Source organism: Hippopotamus amphibius, chromosome 13, assembly GCF_030028045.1.
Source record: "Hippopotamus amphibius kiboko isolate mHipAmp2 chromosome 13, mHipAmp2.hap2, whole genome shotgun sequence".
NCBI classification, from domain to species: domain Eukaryota; kingdom Metazoa; phylum Chordata; class Mammalia; order Artiodactyla; family Hippopotamidae; genus Hippopotamus; species Hippopotamus amphibius.
Genome location: NC_080198.1, coordinates 34,961,433 through 34,984,534, shown reverse-complemented (window position 1 = coordinate 34,984,534; position 23,102 = coordinate 34,961,433). Strand labels below are relative to the sequence as shown.

The window sequence follows — 23,102 nt, the reverse complement described above, 5'->3', positions numbered from 1 at the left end:
TTGAATTTTTATAGCACTGTTAAAATGTTTTCTAATTTAATTTTTTAAATTAAACTTTTTTGAGGTAATAATAGATTCACATGGAGCTGTAAGAAATAAAAGAGAGATCCATGTACCCTTTATCCAGTTCCCCCAAATAGTAAATTCTTGCAAAACTACAGCACAATATCACAACTGACATGGATACAGTCAAGATACAGAACATTTCCATCACCAGAACTTTTTTATGCGAGTCATTAATGCCAATTCGATTTTTTTCTATTTTTATTTCCACTACTTTGGGATATATTCAAAAATAAACGTGAAAAAATATTAAGACCTACCTAGCCACACAAACACGGGGCAAATCTCTGTGACTACAATGAGCTCCCTTTTCCCTTAGCACCCTTTGGCCCCCAAAATGAGCACCAGAGCTCTGCAGAAAGCAGGGTAAGGGCAGGGAATCTCAACAGAGAACTCGCCACCAAAGTCACATGAGAGGGGATAGTTGGATATATATTTACAAAGATCTACAATTTTTAATCTTCAGGATTCATTTTTTATAATTTTTAAAATGATCTTCAGGTTCATTTTTTCATTAAATGTATCAAACTGCAGAGAAAAATATTAGAAAGTAAATATTAGAAAGTGTCTACTTCATCTTTAATTAAAACACTACAGAATTTCATCTTACCCTGATCCCCAAAATTTAACACGTTCAAAAATGTCATCACATATCGCTCGCCTGTAAATGGAAAAGCAAAGTAATTAGCATTCCAAATGCACAGTATTTTCTTGTTTCCTTTTCTCTTATCATCTATCATCTCTTCTAGTTGGTAAATACTCTCAAAGGAGAAAAATTAGATAATCAGTTAAAGACATGTTCCTTGTCCTAGTGTTGATTTCAAATAATCTCAACAATTTGGAAAGTGCTGGGGGCTTTATTGACAACAAATTTCCAAACCAGTTAAAAACAAAACAAAAATCAATAAAACCAGTCTGAAGTTCTTTTAAAAAGTATGAGGAGTTACTAAAATGTTAATAATGAAAATGATTTCCTCAAGTTTTCAGGGAGGTTGGATAATCTGTGTGTAAATTGTGTGAAATGAAAGGTCCATGATTAAGTGCACAGGCTCATCAAAAGTTTCCTCTCTGGGTGGAGAAAGCTCCATGGAGGCTGGCAGTTCTCTGGAGCCCAAGTGCATGATTCAAATCTAAGACAGTCTAAGGCCTTCAAGGTGAAGACAGCAGCCCAGAGCCCTATCCCCACCCCCAACTTCCATGAACGTTCTTATTATCCATGAGTGGAAAGCACTGACCACTATGGAGTAGAGCACTGAAGAGGGCACACAGCCCCAAAGGGCCAACTCTCACATCCTAGCAACTTGCTCAAAGAGGAAAGCAATATTAAGAGACGAGAAGCAATGTGATCTTCTTTCAAGTCCCTCTTCGGTCCTTCCCTGCCTACAATCTCCCAGCCACTGCATTTGTGGCAGGGACCTCTGCAGGTCCTCCCAGGCATGGGCCCACAGGGACTGCACCTAGTTCCCATCTGTGTCTCTGCTTTGTCCATCCTCACCGCTAACAGTTCCAGCTTTTGCAAATATAGATCTTAAGTAAATCCCTACTTTCACACCTTGAAATGGCTCTGCAGTGTTTGCAAAAAGCCCAAGGACCTTGAATCTGCATTTGATACCCCAAGGTATCTTTGGCCTCCCTTCACCAACCTCACCCCACCTCCCACCATCACACTGTCATCCTCTGCTACACCCTACACAGAGGTTTTAGCCCCTCTAGCTGCTCTGAGTCAGGCTGGGCCAGGGGTCCCAGCCTCAGCTACTGGTATTCTCACCACTTGCAATGGCTTTTCTTCAGGGACCTCCCTGGGTTCTGGCACAAAAGGCCTCTCCCTCCCACATTCTGTGAGCTCCCTGAGGGCAGGAACCATATCTCAGTCATCTCTGGGCCCCTGGCTACCTAGCAGAGCTCCAGGAAACAAAAGAGAACTCAGGAGATGTCTGGCAAATGAGCTGATATTTCCAAGTACCGCACTCCCAGCCCTGTATCAGAGTTAACCACATAAAATGCCTGTGTCTCTGGGGAGAGAATGAGCTCCCTGAGGCCATGGTCTGTTCCTCATTCATCTCTGTGTTCTCAGCACCTGACACACAATGTTCAGGAAATGTGGGGGCAGGAGGTAATAGCATTTATATATATGTGTATATACATATATACAGACACACATATACACATTTTTGCTATAATAAATGATTTCAAATTTTTTAGAGCTGTAGTTCTTAAAGAAAAAGAATCTGGGTGTCCTTGTCAAGCTCCTTCCTTATCTCACAGCCACAGAGAGGGAGGCCCTGGGAAGTTCCTAAGGGCCCTCTGCCATCCAGGCCAGGGTGACCCAACTGTGGGGCAGGCCCAGCTCGGGAGGCTTGAGCGTGTGGCTGACACCTGCCGCTGCAAATATGTCTAGCCACTGCAGTTCACACAGCCACTCAGGGCCACTGCTTGCAACCAACTTAGGGCTGTTCCTCAACTCATTCAAACTGCCCTTTAAATTTAGGGAGGAAAAAAAAGTGCATTTAAGTAACTACCCTTCCCAAAACTCTTTCCATTGTTTTGCCTGTTCTAACAATAATGTGAACTATCACAATATATGATTTCATTACACTACCTCTCTTTATCAAAAAATACTTGCTGAATACCTATGTGCTAGGCCCAGCAGGGTGCCGCGGAGACAGTGGTGAACAGCACACTCCCTGCTCTCAAGAAACTTAGAGTTAAGGCACCTTCACTCAGCTCTCCCAAGGCTTCTGACCTTTACTTCCTCCAGAAGTCCTGTGAACAGTTTCACTTTTGTAATGGCACCATTATGGGCTCTCGAAGGTCAGGGAGCCCTCAGGCGCCTCCTGGTCCTCTCCTTCAACTCACAGGTGAGGAAAGTGAGGCTTAGAGGAAGCTGCTTCCCTCTGGAAGTATAATGATTAAAAAAAAAGAAGGCAGGAAAAGAAAAATAACAATGCAATAATAATGATGTTTGTATTAGAATGCTAGAATTATAGGAAATTTTTCTCTATTTTCCAAAATTTTTGTAATGGGGTTATATTATTTTTATAATTAAAAGATAATTTTTGAAAAGATTTAAAAACACATTCAGTAACAGATATATAGATGTATAGACACAAAATTTATAGAGAGAAACTACTACCTTCAGCAGCTTATAGCTGCCTCCAATCTCATTCTTTGAACTAAAGCTGGGTATAAATAAACCAATACATATATATAGAAAAATTACACGTACTTTCAGCTCCTGGCTTGCCCTCTGCATCAGAGCTCTGTCACTGTTAAACTGCAAAGTCCTGAGAAGTTGGAAGGCTGACCAAACTATTCCACAGGGGAATTTTATTGTTAAAGAAAATAAAATGGGACATACCTGGTTCTTACAAAGTTCGGAAAAATAAGTGTATAAAAAGTTAGGAAAATGAGATTACAGATAGTTTTCTGTATTTTCTAAACTTTCTGTAATTGATAGAATATTTTGATAAACATTTATTTCAATGATGTAACATGGGTTCTGGAGTTAGACTTGGATTCAAATGAAGTTGCTCCTCATTCCCGCAGAAGCTATGTACCCTCACTGACACTCAGTTTCCTCACCCATGATAAATGGGGACAATATCTTTCTTACAAGGCTGTGGAGAGATTTAAAGTAGACAACTGAAGTATCAAACTAAATAAATGTTACTTTCCCTGTTCTTATTTTAAAAGCTCCCATTTCTGAGGGCCCTCTGCCCCGCCCCCCCCGGGGGTGGGGGGGGTGGGGGGGCGAGGCTCGAGGAAGCAGGGGGTGTGCATCTAGGCATCCAGCAGTTCTATGGAATTCCCTTGCTGACACTTTGCTTTGCTGACGGCTCAGAGAGCCCTTCTACTTACCTTCTGTCAAAATCTGCTTCAAGAAAGACTGTTTGAAAAAACTCCAAGTCAACTTAGCCTCTTCCCAATTTACAAAAGCCTAGAAGAAAAAACAAAAACTCCAGGTACTGCAAGTCTAAGGATACAATGATGCTACACGAGAGGCAAGGACTCAGCTTGGTCTCTAAATCCCAACTTGGATAGTCCCCACTAATTTTCCATTTACTGCTAAATACACAGAAGACATCCAACAAATACTGGCAAAGAATTTACATTCCTAAATGGGAAGACAAAGTCTCTGTGTGGAAGAGCCTCCCTCTGGGCCCTGCCCAAGATTCATTCACTGAGACCCCTAAAGAACAGTGCTGTCCCCTTGCTGCTGCCCAGAGAGTAAGCTGACCACACAGAACACATGCAGCTCATAGTCAGCTCTTTCCTTAAAAGATGTCTCAAGCAGGCCGAGTTGCAGGACAAATTCTGCCCAATGTACATCTTAGTGCTCTGTTTAGCCATCCAGGGCCCCTTTACAGAAAGCACATGAGCTTGGCTTATACATTTCAAGAGAAAGTAAGGGCTTCCAGATCAGTTAAGCCACAAAGAATTGTTATGACAGAGAAAAGGAAAACAAAAACAAGAAACAAACTTCTGATACGGCTCTTCTAAAACTCTTAGGAGGAGCGCCAAACTGTCCATTTCCTAAGGACAAAGGAGGGTAAGAAGGAAGCAAATGCTTAGGAAGGGCAGAGGTCAACCTGTAAGAGACAGGCGCCCTCAAAGCCAGAGAGATGACTACAAAATGCAGGGAGGGGGGCAAGCTAGCTGGACACGACTTCTTTTTTCTACTTCCTCCCATTTTCTTCTAGGGACCCCTCCTCAATCATGAAGGTAATCCTGGGATTCCAGAATATTCAGTTTAGGTGTTAGGTTCTTAATCTCAGAGTAAGTGCATTTTGAAAAGTTCTTATTAACTCAAAGTGATGACTTTTGAAAGGTGGGCTATTTAGGAGGAAAGGGGTGAATTACAAGGCCAAACCCACACCACCTCTCTAAAAGGTCGACTTTAGCTATGGAAGCTGGACCAAAGGCAGGCCTGGAACTTGTCCCAGTCACATGGGCCTCTGCTCTTGACCCAAAACCCACCTGTGTAGAAATATAATGCATGCCACATATATAATTTTAAATTTTCTAGCAGCCTACAGTGAACAGTAAAAAGAAACAGGTAAAATTCATTTTAATATATTTGATTTGACCCCAAATATTATCATTGCAACATAAAAAGAAATACTAGAAACATTTCATATTTTTTTAATATTAATTCTTTGAAATCCAATGTGTATTGAGTGCACTTACAGCTCATCTCAATTCCAAATGCTCTGTAGCCACATGTGGCTGCTGCTTACCATTTAGGACAGGGCAAGTCTAGAGTACCTTTTGAAAGCAAGGGTCATTTCCAGTCCTCAAATCTCCTCACCCCTTGGTTTCAGAACCTTTCTTCCAGATTTGGAGGACAGTTCTGAATCCTTCCAAACCACATTTGCTTCAGTGCATTACTGGACCTAGAGCCGAATGCCAGGGGTTGCTCTAGTCCAGGAGTAAATTTTCCTCAGTGAGAAGGAAATTGGGTATTTCCTTTCCCCAGAACAAAGAGCGCCAGACCGCCCTATACCACTAGGGGGCACTGTGGACCCCATCATCCTCATCATACACTGATCCTGCCTATAGCTGGTTTCACGGGAGACTGGGCACGGCACCTTCTCTCTCTCACATTCTGCCGCCTCCATGCCAGGTGGTCCTGTGGAGGGGGCGAGGGGTGTGGTCTGCAAAGCAGTAACTGTGCTCTTTTCAAAGGAAATGAACAGTTACAGCAGGCCCACAGGCTTTTGTGAAGCCTACTTGCTGTTAAGCTGTGAATTGATTTGGGAAGGTGATGGACTTCTTTAAAAAAAAAAAAAGAGTTCTTTAGGAGAGTGAAATCATGACAGTGTATCTGACCTGCAAGCTCATACTTGAGCATTCCCTTCTCCTAATGCCTTCAATTTAAATGGAGCCAATGGTTTGGAAGGAATGGCCACACTGCTTACTAACTCCAAAATGCTCATTACAGACACAGAGGCAGGAAGTCTGATCAGAAATTGGGTTTCTTCTCAGAGGCATCTGCTAAGTGGTAGAAAAAGAGACATATTCTTTGGGCTTTTACCATTCTGTTCTGAATGGATTTGTCGCTTTGGGAAGGTCAAAAGAGGCCTCTTGGGCGTCCCTGGTGGTGCAGTGGTTAAGAATCCGCCTGCCAATGCAGGGGACATGGGTTCAATCCCTGGTCCAGGAAGATCCCACCTGCCGTGGAGCAGTTAAGTCTGTGCACCACAACTACTGAAGCCCACGCACCTAGAGCCCGTGCTCCGCAACAAGAGAAGCCACTGCAATGAGAAGCCTGCGCACCACAACAAAGAGTAGCCCCCACTCACTGCAACTAGAGAAAGCCCACCCGCAGCAACGAAGACCCAATGCAGCCAACAAGCCATTCCACTGCCTCCCTGTACTGATGCAGAAACTGAGGTATGGATGGAAGGTGATGGGCAGTACCTCCGGAGAAGATCGAGAACTCAGGGGTTCATTGTGCTTTAACCTGAGTCACTCTTCCACTTCCCAAACTCTCTGACCCAGAATGGTCCAACCAGCTGTGTCTTTACCACATTGACAAGAGTCACCAGGGCCACAGTCCTGTCCCCTGCCCTCCATCACCTCCACACCCCACACGGCACTCCTTCTTCTCCCTCTCACTCCAGGGCTATCAACTGCCCTGGCTTCGTCCATGCTCCCATTTCCACCTAGCCGCCACGGTCCTCATCACCTGAAAAGTGAGAGATGATTGCCACTGCCTCCTCCTGATCTTCTTCCAACCTTTTCTTTCCTCGTGGTAGAGTTCAGGCTTTGGAGTGAAGCTCAGAGACTGGGGCTCAAACCACAGCTCCTGGCATTTTTTTTAAAATTTCTTTTATTTTGGTTGCGCTGGGTCTTAGTTGTGGCACAAGGGATCTTTGTTGCGGCACGTGAACCCTTAGTTGCAGCAAGCATGCGGGTTCTAGTTCCCTGATCAGGGATCGAACCCATGCCCCCATCATTGGGAGTGTGGAGTCTTACCCACTGGACAACCAGGGAAGTCCCCACAGCTTCTGACTTATGGAGTGAGAATGCATTTGCTAAGTCCCAGTTTTCTCACCTACAAAATGGAATAAGAAGTCCTATCTCCTCGTGTTGGTATGAGGATTGAATGAGACAAAACAAGATATGATAAACCCGTAACAGATGGTAAGTTCCTCAACACAAGCAATTAGAACATGGTACTGTTCAAAAACATTTCATTAGGATCCACTGCCCGTGAACTGCACTCCAGAGCACTGAGGCCATCACTACCTGGCTCTAGCCCAGCAAGCCATCACCTCCTTCCCCCTTTTGCTTCCTTAATTCTCCCCTCCCCAGCTGTCCAGCCAACCTAAGGACCCAGTCGTCTCTACAATCCCAGTTTCAACATGGTGATGGGCACATAACAGGCCCTGAAGAAATGTTCTTCCTTCCCACAGCCACGAATGCTCATTTCCACCACACATGCACATTTGCCTCTGCCTGCCCAGGCATCAAGGCCCGGCTCAAAAGCACCTTCCTCCATGAAGCTTTCCTCGACGCCTGCAGATGGAATTCATCAGCTCTTTCTCTGTGCTTCTATCTTGTTAACACTAGACACACAGTGTAGTTAGCAGAACACACATCTTATCTCCCACCACAGTGCAAGTTCTGAACGCAGGGACCCCACTCAGTGCAGCTGATACACTGCTTAAGAGAGGATACTGCTTAGTACATGATTGCTGTGTTAAATTCCTCAGCTTTACTTGAATACTAGCCAATCTCTCATATTAAATCACTCAGAAGTGTCAAAGAACAGAAAAGATGTAAAAGGCAGCCATTATTTGAAGTGTCATTATTTTAAGGCTAAATAAGTATCATTAAAGAAGATGGAATTCTATAACAGGAAGCAAGAAATCTCCCAATTTGGTCAAGTTGATTGTGAATGTAATTTTTGACCAGTTTCGTAGGAGGGAGCCCCCAGGGCAGAAAGTTGCTCTGGAGAGCCAAGTTAGGCATGTTGCTGGTGTACTCATCCACTGCATTCAGATTCATCTCATTTCTTTTCTCTTTAAAAAAATAAACTTGAGGACATCCCTGGTGGCACAGTGGTTAAGAACCCACCTGCCAATGCGGGGGACCTGGGTTCGATCCCTGAGCCGGGAAGATTCCACATGCCGAGGAGCAACTAAGCCCATGCACCAGAACTACTGAGCCTGTGCTCTAGAGCCTGCGAGCCACAACTATTGAGCCCATGTGCTGCAACTACTGAAGCCCACGCACCTAAAGCCTGTGCTCTGCAATAAGAGAAGCCACCATAATGAGAAGCCCATGCACCACAGCGAAGAGTAGCCCCTGCTCACTGCAACTACAGAAAGCCTGTGCGCAGCAACGAAGACCCAACACAACCAATAAATAAATAAACAGATAAAGAAATAAATAAAAATAAACTTGAATATGAATTGCTCTACCTGGAACCTTCCAATCTTTAAGTAAATAAATAATTCAGGCAATAAGCCAATTGCTTCTGGAAGACTTCATAGCATAGAGGTTAAACACACAGACTAAGGTTTTTCCACAGACAGATGTTAGAGAGAAGTGGGTCCAAAGCCAGCTGTGTGATTTGGGTTTCGCCACTTCATGCCTCTCAACCTCAGTTTTCTCATGTGTAAAATGGGAGACAACAGTATTTACCTCACAGGGTTATTATGAGGGTTAAGGACAGATTTCCAAGTATAGACTTAGCCTAGGGCCGGGCACAGAGTAAGCGTGCAGTCAATGGCAATTATAAACGGCCCTCTGTCAGAGTTCAAATACTTTCACAGAATTCTGTAAGTCTTTAAGAGGGGCCTCAGGGGTCGTGTAGAACAACAATCTCACCTTAAAAGTGAGGACCCTGAGGTCTGGAGAGAGTCCTGCAGGTTTCAGATCTGTATCTACTGCTTCCCAAATACACGGGAATCTCCCTGAGGCTAATCAGTCATCTTCCTACGTGTCTGTATCCCAGAAAGCACCCAGCAGGGGCTGTGCTCTATCAGCAGGAATGCTGCCACTGCGCAAGACAGGTACACCCAGCCTCCTCATGGTCTACACTTCTGTCCTGATAATGTGAGCATGTACTTTCAGGACAGATTGCTAGATGAAACCTCTGAGCTCTCAGCAATGTCATCGGTGTCTGCCTGGCTAGGATGCTCTAGTGGAGCTACTCCTGCTCTCAGAGCAGCAGTGAGGTGCTGGTGATGGTGGGGGCTGTCGCTTGTGGATGTGCACTCATGCCAGGCCGCAGTGTTGAGCACCGTATGTGCCCCATCTCATCCGGCTCTCACAACCACCTGAGGAGGGAGGTATTCTTATTATGTCCGTTTGACAGATAAGGAAACTAAGGTCAGAGTTCTGAGCCCATCACAGGGTTAAGTACATACTCATCAGACTCTTTTCTTTACCCGCTCTCTCTTTGCCTGTATTAACAGTCCAAATACTCTTTTCAAAATACTGCTGGGAGCAGGTGCTGTTCCAGCAAGAAAAGCTGGCCAGGCTTGGTACAGGTGAGCCCTGGGGAGTGCTCAGGGAGGGGGACTTTCCCGCACTCTCAGACCTGCTCTGTGGGCAGGGGGCAGAAGCTCCAAGCAAGAGAAGTCATCTGGAGTCCTGATCTGCTAAGCCTGTAGATAAGGCACCATGGTATCCAAAAACGGTCATGTTGATTTAGGTTAAAGGTAAGATCTAGTTGATCAGGATGGAGAACTCTCATCTAACAAATAAGAACATACATGGCTTTCCTAACAATATCTCGTTTTTCTTGAAAAGTTGTATAACAAGATTCCTTAAGTTCTGAGACTTAAGTCCCAAATACTTTATTACATTTTCAAGTAATCACAAAAGAGCTGTGAGGAGAAGTCCAGCTGAAACCTCGCCTCAACTAAGTGCACCACATCCAGCGAGCAAACAAGTATGAGAAAAAGGGAAAGTGCGTCAGATGGAGCAGGTCATAGAGCATCTGCGCAGAGGCGATGTGGTAAAATATCACGTGCGTGGCTCCTGGGCTGGAGACACTAGCACTGACCCCACGAGAGTCAGGAGACAAAAGTTAAATGGACTGAGAGTTGAAGGGTTGAGTAGAAAGAGATTATCCTCACCCTCCCACATCAGCCTCTGGAATCCTCAGTGGTCTATGTGGGGAAGCGGATCCCCTGAGAGAGTGGCCTGACGCTAGACGAAGGAACTCTGCTGGGCTGCTCCCTGGTGTGTCAGCACCCTCTACACTGTCTGTGCTGGAGATCAGTCCCAGGAGAAACCAAGAGACACAGCAAAACAGAGAGAGTGAGCATGGTGGTGAGAGCCTGAGCTCTGCTGGGATTCACGCCACTCCGGCTCCTGTCCTCACTCTGACCCTCACCTTGGGCACGTACTTAGTTGCTAAGCCTCAGTTCCTCAACCCTAAAATAGAAATAATAATGTCAGGCCCAAAGAGTTGTTACAAGCATTAAATAAGGTATGTAAATCATCCAGCACGGGGGCTGGCAGAGTGATTCTCAACCGGGGACAATTCTGTCCCCCACTGGACATTCCACAGTGTCTGGAGATATTTTTGGTTGTTACAACTGGGAGGTGGTAGCTCCTGGTAACTAGTGGGTAAAGATCAAGAATGCTGCCAGGGGCCTCCTAGGTGGTGCAGTGGTTAAGAATTCACCTGCCAATGCAGGGTACATGGGTTCGATCCCTGCTCCAGGATGATCCCACATGTCGTGGAGCAACTAAGCCCGTGCGCCACAACTGTTGAGTCTGTGCGCCACCACTACTGAAGCCCGTGCACCTAAAGCCTGTGCTCCGCAACAAGAAAAGCCACCGCAATGAGAAGCCCATGCACAACAATGAAGAGTAGCCCCACTCACCACAACTAGAGAAAGCCTGTGTGCAGCAACGAAGACACAACACAAGAAAGAAAGAGAGAAAGCAAGCAAGCAAGCTGCTAAACATCCTATAACGCAAAGGACAGCCCCCACAACAAAAATTATCCAGCCCAAATTGTCAGTAGTGCCAAGATTTAGAAACCCTGGCTGAGCACATAACAAGCACTCCATAAACATGAGTTATCAAATTACCTTTATTATTATACCAATGAACAATAAAGTTGTCATTTCTTTTCCTCAATGATAACCAGCATCTGTGATTAAAATAACAGACAAAATACATTACTTACTTTACTTCTTGTAATATTGGGTAACAGGTCTGTGATTCTGGAGACAGGAAGAGCTTGTCGCTTGGCTGATTCTGGGGAGCACAGTAACTTTGTGAAATAAATAACATAGCAGAGCACTAGAACTGCAGTATACAAAAGCTGAAAAAAGAAAATAATGGGTTTAGATTACACTGTTTTAATGTAAGCATCATTAAGACACGCCTATAGATTTGACCTCAAAGGCCAGTCAAGAAATAGAACTGTCTTAATTAACTGTACTTTCTATTGAGCAATGCCTCGCCCTCTGGAAAACAGCACTACTCACTAAGACCCAGCTCCACTGCAACATCTCTAGGGAAGGTGTCACAACACTTCACCTGACTTGGAGAAGAGAAGTTCTTCTGGGCAGGCAGAACATAACTTCCACAACAGACATCCACTAGGGCCACAGCAATGTCAGATACTTTCTCAGAAGATTTGTATTTGGCCAAAGGAATGGTTCTCCTACCTAGACAGTACACCGTGAGGATTCATGTGTCCTGGTTGTGCTAAGATCCAGGGACTTGCCATCATCTACGGCTGGGAATTTTCCATGAACCTCAGAAATCTGTGACATTATGATTAAAAAGCAGAACTAAGCTGCTGGCTCTCCTCTCTGCCCAGTGCACAGGCAGGGCAAGAAACTACTACAAGATGGGGAGGGAAGGAGCGCCAAGAGGCCCCACCCCTTCCTCCTCCCACCTAGGACAAAAACATGTCTTCTGACCAGGAGCAGCAGCCTGGGGTTTTGCCTGCAGGTTGGGGAGGAGCATCCAAAGAGATCCTTTTTCAGGAATTCCCTGGCAGTCCAGTAGCTAGGTCTCTGCACTTCCAATGCCGGTGGCCCAAGTTTGATCCCCAGTCGGGGAACTACAATAAGATACCACAAGCCACATGACACAGTAGGGGAAAAAAAAACAAACAAACAAGAACCCCTTTTCACAAGCTCCCTTCTCCCCTCTCCCCCTGAGAACAGCAGTGCACACTAGCTCAAGAAGGACTAGGACCTCCAGGCCCCACTTTCAATCTGGAAACACCAAGGTGCTCCTATAGTAAAGGTACAGAGCAAGGACTCAGAGGAGTCTGGGTTTAGCAGGCGAAGGCTCCTCTGCGCTCCATGCCCATCCATGCCTGAGGGCAGATCCATCATCCACCCTCCTTCTTTCATGCCTCAAACCCTTTAAGACACAAGCACCGGACTTCCTAGGTGGCGCAGTGGTAAAGAATCCGCCTGCCAATGCAGGGGACACGGGTTCGAGCCCTGCCCTGGGAAGATTCCACATGCCATGGAGCAACTAAGCCCGTGTGCCACAACTATTGAGCCTGTGCTCTGGAGCCCATGAGCCACTACTACTGAGCCCATGTGCCACAACTATCAAAGCCCATGCGTCTAGAGCCCGTGCTCCACAACAAGAGAAACCACTACAATGAGGAGCCTGCGCACCACAATGAAGAGTAGCCCCCACTCGCAGCAGCTAGAGAAAGCCCGTGTGCAGCAATGAAGACCCAATGCAGCCAATAAATAAATAAAATAAATAAATAAATTTATATAAAAAAAGACACAAGCACCGCTGTGGGGAGCCACAGCACCTGATGCCAACGTTCTTCTGTAAGCACCCTTTTCCAGCCCCCTTCCCTGCCTTTCTCCATCTTCCTGCTGACCAGAGCCTGGGGAATAGCAACAACCTCTTCACAGAGTACCCTAACAACATGGTCCCTCCCCTTTTTTTTAATTGAGGAAAAATTCACATATCATTGACCATTTTAAAGCATATAACACAGTGGCTTTTAGTACATTCACCATGTTACACAACCACTACCACTATCTAATTCCAGAACATTTTTCATCACTCTAAAAGGAAACCCTGGACCCATTAAGCAGTCACTCTCCATTCCCCCAGCCCCTGGCAACCACTAATCTGCTTTCTGTCTCTATGGACTCACCTATCCTGAACATTACATATTAATGGAAACATATAATGGGTGGCCTTTTGTGTCTGGCTTCTTTCATGTAGTAGAATGTTTTCAAGGTTCTACATGTTGTAGCACATATCAGTATTTCATTTTTATGGCTGAATAATATTCTATTGTATAGATACACCACATTTTGTTTATCCAGTCATCAACTGATGAACATGTGGGTTGTTTCCACCTTCTGGCTATTCTGAATAGTATTACTATGAACATCTGTGTACAAAATTTTGTTTGAACACTTCAGTTCTTTTGGGTATACACCTACGAGGAGAATTGCTGGATCATATGGCACGTCTATATTTAACTTTTTGAGGAACTGCCCAATTGTTTTCCACAGCAGCTAGACCATACTACATTTCCCACTGGCAATATATGGGTGTTCCAATTTCTCCATATCTTCACCAACACTTGTTATTTTCTATCTTTTTGGTAATTGCCATCCTAATTGGTGTACAGTGGTATCTCATTGTGGTTTTTTTGTTGTTGCTTTTTTTTTTATAAATTTATTTATTATTTATTTTATTCGCTGTGTTGGGTCTTTTTTTTTGCTGTGCACAGGCTTTCTTTTTTTAGTTGCGGTGAGTGGGGGCTACTCTTCATTGTGGTGCGCGGGCTCCTCATAGCCGTGGCTTCTCTTGTTGCGGAGCACAGGCTCTAGGTGCTTGGGCTTCAGTAGTTGCAGCACATAGGCTCAACAGTTGTGGCTCACGGGCTCTAAAGCGCAGGCTCAATAGTTGTAGTGCACGGGCTTAGTTGCTCCGCGGCATGTAGGATCTTCTTGGAGTAGGGATCGAATCCATGTCCCCTGCATTGGCAGGTGGATTCTCAACCACTGCGCCACCTAAGAAGCCCTATCTCATTGTGGTTTTGATTTACATTTGTCTAATACTTAATGATGTTGAGCATCTTTTCATGTGCTTATTGGCCATTTATTTGTGTATCTTCTTTGGAAAAATGTCTATTCAAGTCCTTGACCCACTTTTGGAATGGTTTTTCTTTTTGTTGTTGAGTTGTTAAGAGTTCTTTGTATATTCTAGAGTGACTCTTTTATTTGAGCTGATGCCATGGGGTGAGGGACTAGTTTAAGGAGGAAGCTGGAGGCAGGTTGGAGAAAGGGGAACCCCAGCACCGTAGGTGGGGATCACCTGATGATGTGAGGTGCTGTTGGCTCTTAGACCTCTCCCACAGAGACTGACAGAGAATGTATCAGAGAAGAGCTCTCAGAAGTCTTATGATAAGGATGCCAATAAACTCAGAATTGGCCCATGTGACCTATGATCTATGACGTATCCTGGGTGGGAACTATGACAATCAGAAAGTCATAATGCAAGTACCTTTCCCAAGAAGAGTCAACCCATAACTGGGCAGCTCTATGGCCCTCCTATCCTATTAGGGAGAGGGCATCACAAACAATGATGAATGTTGAGAACTGTAGTTCTAGATCTAATAAAACATGGCAAAAATAATCAGAGATAACTTCTCTAAAACATGCAATTGTTGCAAGCTGCTTTTAGGAAGCAATTCTCATTCTTAATCTATAACTTTAAATCTAGCTCTTGTGTGTTTCACAGAAATGAAGTTTTTGCCTAGGACACAGGAAACATTTTCACATAAATCATTACTAAGAATTTTAACTTGTTTTCCAATACATTAAAAAAAAAAATTACAAAGTAGTTTGTACTATGAGATGGTCTGATAACGGATCTTATGTTTCATTTTTTAAATTAGCATTTGTACTTTAGTTATATTTTTAAGAGAATTAGAAATATGAACTAGAACTAGAAAATGAGATGGAATTGAAGCCAAAACTGCTAAAAACTGAAAATGTACCTCCTGTGACTTGATTCACGCCCTCTGAATTATGAGAGATTTCAATCTAAGTTTCAAACAGGCTTGGCAGAGTTTCCTGCTATTCTGAAAATAATTGATTGAAACCCAGGGAAAATAACACACAGGCAATTTGATTCCCTCTCCACCCTCTTACTGGTTTTTCTCTCCTTCACAGGATTGTCAGACAATCAAAGATCAGTTTGATATGGATTCTTGCCCATAGAATGTCTAAAGGAGTTTTTATGTCTGACAACAAGGCTGGATGTGGCCCTCACCAGGTCCCCGCAAACACGAGTGGTGTCTATATACATAGCAGGATGGACGTGGCAGCCAGAGAAGCCATGCCAAGACCATCTTTCTCGAGCTTCCAGCCTTCTCCACATGCATGAATACTGCAAATGTAAATCACATAGTAACAGGAACAAGAAGTAAAAAACAGATGGAGAAACAGAGATAATACAAAAGTTTAAAGTCATAACTCTTACCTGGGCCAAAGAGAAAATGTACAGTCCCCAGTGAGGCAACCACAGCACGAGAAAAGCTGTCAGGATGCTCTTGAGGATTACTGACAGGCTCTCAGCAATCACCTGCAAACCCATGGTAAAGGGTACACTTTACAAACATTATTAAAAACTAAAGATGCAAAGGAATCCCAGAAAAGCTGGGATAGTGGTTACCCTGGTGGCAGGGGTGGGGCATATAGCTGGACACAGTATTAATAATGTTCTACTTCTTGGGTTGGGTGGTAGGTTCTTCATGGATCTTCAGTATATTATCATGCTTTAAGATTTACTTATATGCTATATACTATACTCTTTTGTATGTATCAAATAATATATTTTAAAAGATGAAACGTTAATATTTGTATACAACTAAATAGAATCACTAGAAAAATCTGAAAAACCTTTATGGTCCTCTTAAAGTCTTATTTAAACTAATAACTTCCCTGTTAGCAAACCTGTTCTTCATTAATAGTGTAGCAGAGGTAAACTTCAACCAAGCTCATCGGACAAATCTCAAGTAAATGGACTGAACTGATCATGTTACCTTTTTCCAAATATCTTTTTTACATGCAAATCTGAAAAGACCATTCTCTCCTATAAAAGCATTTTTTAAAAACCACTCTTTCTCCTATTCTTCTCGGTTCTCATTCACAGCAGAAGGCACACTGACCTTAAGCTTGACAAACATGTGTGCTTGTGCCAAGACCCAGAAGGGCTCTCCCAGAAGCTCCACCACTGCTGAGAACCCAAACAATACCACTCCAGTTCCATAGTGGGGGATGACGTCAGGATCAGGCACTTGGAGCAACTGCAGCCAGACCCAGCCCAGGAACAAGGACCAAAACACACCCAAAGGGACTCTAGAAAAGGGAAAAAATGTCTCCATATACTAAATATAAAAATAAAAATAAATATATATTAAAATAGTAACACTGAAGAGAAAAGAAATCTATTCACAATAAAAATAGCTAGCACTTATCCACACACTGACCACACTCCAGGCGTGCGGTTCGCCCCCTTTCTCTCTCTGACTCCTCACAGTGACACTCCGTCACGACCCCCATTGAAAAGATGAGGAAACTAAGGCTGACAAGCATTGCGTAATGTGGCCAAGGTCATCAACAGCTAGTCAAGGGTAGAAGCAGGACCCAACCCTGATCTAACTCCAAAGCCTGAACTCCTATCCTCTGTGTTACACTGACTCATAAGTAAAACTTCCAGAAGTGCCTGCTTTGCACTTTGAATGACTGAAGGACAGTACACAGCTGGTCCTGGTACCTCAAATAACTGGTAGTCCAGTGCACAGTATCCCTTCAGGTGTGACCAGAGAGCACTTCAATGTGACTGGGTGGCTAACAGCCATTCTCTAATAAAATAAACACCTACCAGCCCTTACGACAGTCATTTCCATGAAGTAATAAGGAGTTATGCAAGGGCAGGACTGGGAAACCATTTTAATTACCAGCCCTCCTGGCAGGGATCGAACTGCAGAAAAGCCATTACAATTTTTAGCTGATGTACTCGGTCCTCAAGGATATTCTAAAAGGCTCAGAACTGAAAACAACATAACAAAATTAAGGAAAGATACAAAGAAACCCTTAAAAGCCTTTCAAAAAATAATAAGTGGCTGTTAAAAGCACAGAAAACACTCTAAGGGAAAAAGGTTAGGCATAAAAAAGAAGGCACAGGCCTAGTGGGAATCAAAACCACAGAAACAGCCTGCAACGAGGGTAGAAATGGGGTTAGAAACGTGGCACAGAAAGCCCCACCCGGAGCCTCCTTCCAGCTCCTGGCCATCCAGAGAGAAAACAGCCAGGGAATAACTCCTCCACACAGACATTCTCCTCTTCCTGTCCCACACCAAGGGCCCAGAAGCTTACTGCAAAATCCAAGCTAAAGACTATTCAGCTTTAGGCAAGTGTTGCTGTTTAATTTCTCACACTTATCACACTTGCCTCCCTGACACCGTCTCCGACCAAACCACAACTCACGTTAGCCACAGGAGGTTGAGGGTCTGGCTCCAGTCCCGCTGGGCGCCCCCACTCAGACATGCTCTGCGGAAAGCCTCTCTGGCCAGGAAGATGGTGGTCGAGTAAAGCAGTGTTAGCCTGTAAAGGAAAAGCAGAAATCAATATGATGTCTAGTTTTTTCATAGAGACAACTTCTGGGACTTTGCCAGCAACCGGGAGGAGGAAGAGTCTTGGTCATAAATCACTGGTGGTGATGAGGGGTGGAGGGGCAGGGCAACAGTGTCTTACAGAAGGCCCCTTCCCCAGCTTATCTGATCCATAGAATAACAGAGTTAGGAACCAAACAAGGGACATATGAGCGTGTGCCTACAGAGCTATGATGCCTAAGACAGAAACGGCCGCAGTGGCCCCCAAAGCCTGCAGCCTTTGTGCCTATACAGAGGTGTGGCTCTGACCATAAAGAGGAAAAAAGGACAAGATATGACCCCACACAGCAAGAGGGCCTCTTGGTCACCCTGAGACTGGTGACCTAATGACCCCTGTGAAAGAAGCTGAGGCTCTGTTGAGTGGAGAATCTCAACACAGGCAACGAGGGTGGCAGCCACTACTGGGGCTGCTGCAACCCAAATGGGCAAGGCTTGCCCATGTTCCTCCTGGTGGGCAGCACCTAGGTGGACCCTCCTGCACCGTAGCAAAGAGTAGCTACGGTTCCCCTTCCTCAACAGGCAGTGGCCTGGATGAAGACAGAGTGAGGATGGCTCACGGCTAAGGTACCTGAGGTTGTCCAAGGACCATCCTGCAACCCAGTGCTTCTGTTCCAGTGAGACTGAAACATACCTTAAGCAGGTAGGAAGGCCAGACAAGGGCTGTCAATGCAGGTATCTGCCAATCTGGGAAGAGGCCCAAACTGCTTTAAAGTCTAAGTACCTAAGAGGCCTTGGCCCTCTTCCTTCCCGCCTTTAGAAGAGCATTTCTCAAAGTACGGTCCCTATTTCAAAGTCACCTGAAAAGCTTGTCAAAATGCAGATGCCCGGCCACCTCCTCAGCCCTACCTAGTGCAAAGCTCCCCAGATGATTCCTTTGCCCATTGAAGTTTGAGACCTTTCACTAAGCTCCAAGGACAGAGCCAAGAGCACATATTCGGTAAATATTAGATGTGAAATGCTGTCGGGAACATAATGTCTTGTTTACCAGGACACGAAGACACACCTGAGAAGCTGAGCTATCCTGAGCACTCACATCACTTCACATAGTTTTGTGTCATTTGTGAAGACAGAATATGTGTGGGTGTCCTTGAACAGACAGGAGGAGAGTAGAAGAAACAGAGTCTAAAAGACAAAAAGCAAGTCGGCTTTCTAAGAGCCTCCAAGGAACTAATGACAAGGACTCAGCTCTCATCCCACTGCCACTTTCCAATTATAAAATTCACTGAGGAGGGAAGGAAGGTGGCTGTTCCAGCCCTGCAATTACGAAGCACATCCTCACGATCTGCAGAATTCCTGCTTCCTTTGCTGTCAGCAGGACATGAACACAGGATTATACCTAAGTTGGAGTTTGCAGTGAATTACTCCCACTCCTCTCCTGGGTTCTAAGAGCAGGCACAGCGGAAGAGCTGGCAGAGAAATGTGCATTTGGAGGCTGTTAATGGAAAACACACCATGGGTCCATTAAAAGCAACCTTGCCCGCTCATCCCCCCATCCCAGCACGCTCCTCTTCAGCCCACTGCTGAAGCACTCTGCTTCTGGTAAAGGTCCATGCTTCTAAAATCCAAAGGTGACACACAGGTACAGAGTTCGAAGAAAACTCAACTAGGGATGCGAGCTGTGGACAATGCCAGGCTACACCCCTTCCTACCTGACATTCACTATGCCAACGATTTCCTTTGACAGGAAGCGAAGAACAAATGCATTCAAGACAAAGGTGATCAATCGAAACAACACCTACAGAAAAAGAAGAAAAATACATAAGAATAAATTATATTGGGAAGGTTTACTCTGCTGAAAGGAACACAAGATGGCTTCTCTTCTTAATGTAACAACATACAGCAGATTTGCCAGATTCTAAAATGCTCAACCTGTCTGTATTGCTTCCGAAATCTCACTCCTTGGGGTCTCTTGGCGCTCTCGTGCAATGGTCAAAGAACCCAAGAAGGCGCCTGGAAGTCTCCCTAACTTACTGATGAGAAGAGGGAGGCCCTGAAAGATCCACGGAATTTCTTCAGGTTCAAAGTCAGGCCCTCCAGGAAACAGAAAGGAAATTCTAGTTAGTGCTTCACACTGGCCTTTCCTCCAGCCCGTTTAGAAAGAGCATGCACTTAGCAAGTGGGAGCCTGCAGGATATAGCAGATTTACCAGAATTCATGGAATCTAATTTCTCCTTCTTTGCCTAGTAATACATAAGGATCCGACAATGATATTTAATCTCTTTGAACTTCAGTTTCTCAATTAGAAAACAGAAAAGGCTATGTTTATTTACTGAATATTTGCCACTTTCCAAAGAGGAACTGAAATACCTTTCAAACAACTGCAATAAGATAATATTAAATAGAGGGGAAAGGAAAACAGAGTCTAACTATCGCTTTTCGAAAAGGATATATCCTGAGACTTCCAAACCTGTCAATTCAAGAAAACCACCCAAAGAATTCTTCCCATGAGACAGAGAAAAACAGGTTGCAATTAAATGAGGTTACCAAATGGGGATGATGGCTGGGGTGCAAGCCTCACTCACTAAGTGACGCCCCCTCTGCATCCTGGCAGCACCACAGGTGTAACTCAAGGGCACTCAAGAACAAATGACAGATCACTTCTGTGTCAAGGACTCTTAGAGTTACATGGGAACAGTTGCAGTCCGGAAAATTCAAAGTATGCCAATGGACCACAGTAGTCTGAAAATCTCCGGAGAAAGGTATGACCAAAAAGGGAGACTGCAGTCTAACACTGTCCCTGAAGTGTCACAGAGCAGCAAGGTCTCCAAAGCCAAGATATCACAATGTTAATCTTTATGGAGTCAAAGGTGACCTTTTGGAAGTCTGATGAAAGCTTGGTAGCCTAGCCTCTCCTTAGAAACATGCAGGTACATATATAGACACCAAATTCTGTATTCAATTTTAGAGATTTGAAACCAATTCATGCAGCTCTTAACAGAAAAAGCACTCGGCTGAGAGTCTCAACTCACCATTTAGCTAAACCCTTCGTCTTCTAATTTCTGTAAGCCTCAATTTTCATCCCTGTCAACTGAGGCTACCTAGCCCATAGAGTTTATAACAAGGATCAAAAAACATAGTAGAAGTGAAAGCATTTTTGAAAAATGCATACAAATGAAAGGCATGAATACTTTCACTATGGCTGGCTCAGAGTTAAAATAGAGAATAAGCTCTCAAATTCTTTCAGGACACAATGTAATTAAAACACTCCAAGAAACCTAAAGATTATGGCTATTGAATAAAAAACCACACACACACATTTATGTTAACTTCAAAGTTATCATTGCCTAAGAAACTTAATGTCTCAGACTATGTCCGTAGCTCCTAATTGGTCTGAATAGAGGTTTGAGCTAATGAAGCTGTGAGGGTGCTCACACTCACCAGTGTTTGCGCCATACAGTGGCCCTTATTACCAACAGTCTTCATTTAACTTTGTAAAGGACTTGACGGTTTACCGAAAAAGCCCTTTCACATCTGTTAATTACCTGACCCCTAAAAGAAACCAGGTAAATGCACAGGAAGCAAGTAAGACTTGGAGCAAAGGGATTTGCCCACATGGCAAGCAAATGACCCAGCTTGGGTAAGGCCACCCAACTCCCAGCCTAGTGTGTTTTCTGCTATGACTTGTATTCTTTCAATGAAGCCAATCTCAGTAGTAAGGTATCAGCAAAGGTTGAACAATCAACATTGTGGATAAAGCACTGAATTCAAACACTTATTAACATTGTGAAATAGAAAAAAAACACAACTAGTGTAACTTAGGGTTCACCTAATTTATGGTTAGATGAATAGTTAATGTTTATTAAGTGCACATCTTGTGCAAGGAATTCTTCTAACATGCCTCATGTAGGTTGTCTCATTTCATCCCTACAATGACCATTTTAAAAATTCATGTTACCGTAATAAAACTAGCTAACATTTATTGAGTACTTATAATATGCTAGGCACTTAGGCATTTCATCTAATCTCCCTAATGACATTATGAGGTTGCATTATTGTTCTCATTTAAGATGAGGAAACTGATGATTGGAGAATTCAAGAGTTTTTCCCCAAGGACAGGTATCTAGCAAGTGACAAGGCCCAAACTTGAGTCTGCCTGGTTTTCTCCTAACCTCTATGTGAAATGCTGCCTCTCTAAAACGACGGGGAGGGTAGGTTCAGGACTTTTGTGAGGAAGGGCTGAACAGGTCAAGAGTGAGACAGAGAAACTAGCCACAAGACTTAGATTGACCAGGTTCTAGGGTTAGAAGAATCTTTACAATACCATTAGGACCAAACGGTATGCACCATATCCGACAGATGATGAAAATTAGGGCCAGGAAGGGCACAGGACTTGTCCAAGGTCACACTGCCCAAAGGAAGAGGCAGCCAACATGTACTAAGTGCATACTAAGAGCCAGAGCATACTACTGTTAAGTGCAATTATCTGAATAACCCCAACCTAGCCTCACAGCAACCTTATGAGCTAAGTACTTTTTTACCCCCATTTTCTGAGGAGAAGCTGAGGCTTAGCAGGTGAAGTCACTTGCCCTGGTCATGCAGCAAGCACACGGTAGAACCAAGATTCCAACGCAGGCTTGTCTGAGCCCAGGTCCCTGTTCTTACCTATGCCATATTGTCTCTCTGAACTCAGTGGGAGTCAGAGTTTGAAAAAAAAGTGTTTGAGGGTAAGGAGGGGCACATGGGAAAAAATAAACCCTTGCCTTTAAACAAAAGAAACAACAACAACAAAAAAAATGAGATTCTAGCGCACCAGAGGCAGCCCTGCCACCTGATCTCTCCCCTGCTGCCATATGGGAAATATAATATTCAAAAGGAAAGTGGTTTGTTTGCAGTCTCCTAGCCAGGATTGTGCACGCAGACTCCCAGCTACGGACTCAGGTGTCCCCTCTCGGCCGCCGCCACTCGCGGAACCCCTCGGTAGTAGCGGGGTCCACGCCAGGGCTGGGTCTGCCCCGAGATGGGCTCTCAAGGGCCCCAGAGCCACCTCCCCGTGAATCCCGGCTGCGGGACGGGCTAGGGCCGGCCCGGCAGAGTACCTGCAGGAGAAGACCGGAGGAGGCCAGCCGAGCCGCCTGGCCCAGCACCTCCCGGCTACCCATAGCCTGAGCGCCCGGGCTCCGTCAGCAGGAATCTCTGCGGACAGCCGGCTTAGTCGCTGGAAGATAGCGTCACGAAGCGGCTCGCTCGCTGATTGGCGGTTTTCGCACGGCGGAGGCGGAGCACGGGAAGGTCTGGCCCTTTAAGTGGGCGGGGTTCGGCTGCGTCGGCGTAGGTGCGCCTCATCACCTCTCGGGTTTGTGGTGACGTGTGGGTTCTGTCCCTAACCATCCCTGCTCCAAGTAAGTTAAATACTGTGACCATAGTGAGAGACGCTGTTAAA

At 44.7% G+C, this 23,102-nt stretch overlaps 1 protein-coding gene across 3 annotated transcripts in view; it reads right to left on the bottom strand.

Annotated features, from left to right (window-relative positions):
- RFT1 (RFT1 homolog) overlaps nucleotides 1-22,870 on the bottom strand; it is a 40,526-nt gene extending 17,656 nt beyond the window's left edge. The window contains exons 1-8 of one of the 3 annotated variants that reach the window (XM_057705995.1): nucleotides 22,759-22,870; nucleotides 19,372-19,457; nucleotides 17,538-17,654; nucleotides 16,217-16,406; nucleotides 15,529-15,630; nucleotides 11,222-11,359; nucleotides 3,922-4,000; nucleotides 674-724 (exon numbers count right to left, since the gene is read on the bottom strand). In XM_057705995.1, the coding sequence (XP_057561978.1) occupies nucleotides 674-724; nucleotides 3,922-4,000; nucleotides 11,222-11,359; nucleotides 15,529-15,630; nucleotides 16,217-16,406; nucleotides 17,538-17,654; nucleotides 19,372-19,457; nucleotides 22,759-22,821 (826 nt within the window). In that variant the 5' untranslated portion in view covers nucleotides 22,822-22,870. The remainder of the gene's footprint in view (nucleotides 1-673; nucleotides 725-3,921; nucleotides 4,001-11,221; nucleotides 11,360-15,528; nucleotides 15,631-16,216; nucleotides 16,407-17,537; nucleotides 17,655-19,371; nucleotides 19,458-22,758) is intronic. The other 2 variants (XM_057705996.1, XM_057705998.1) reach the window with 2 other exon arrangements.
- Nucleotides 22,871-23,102: the final 232 nt, after the last annotated feature.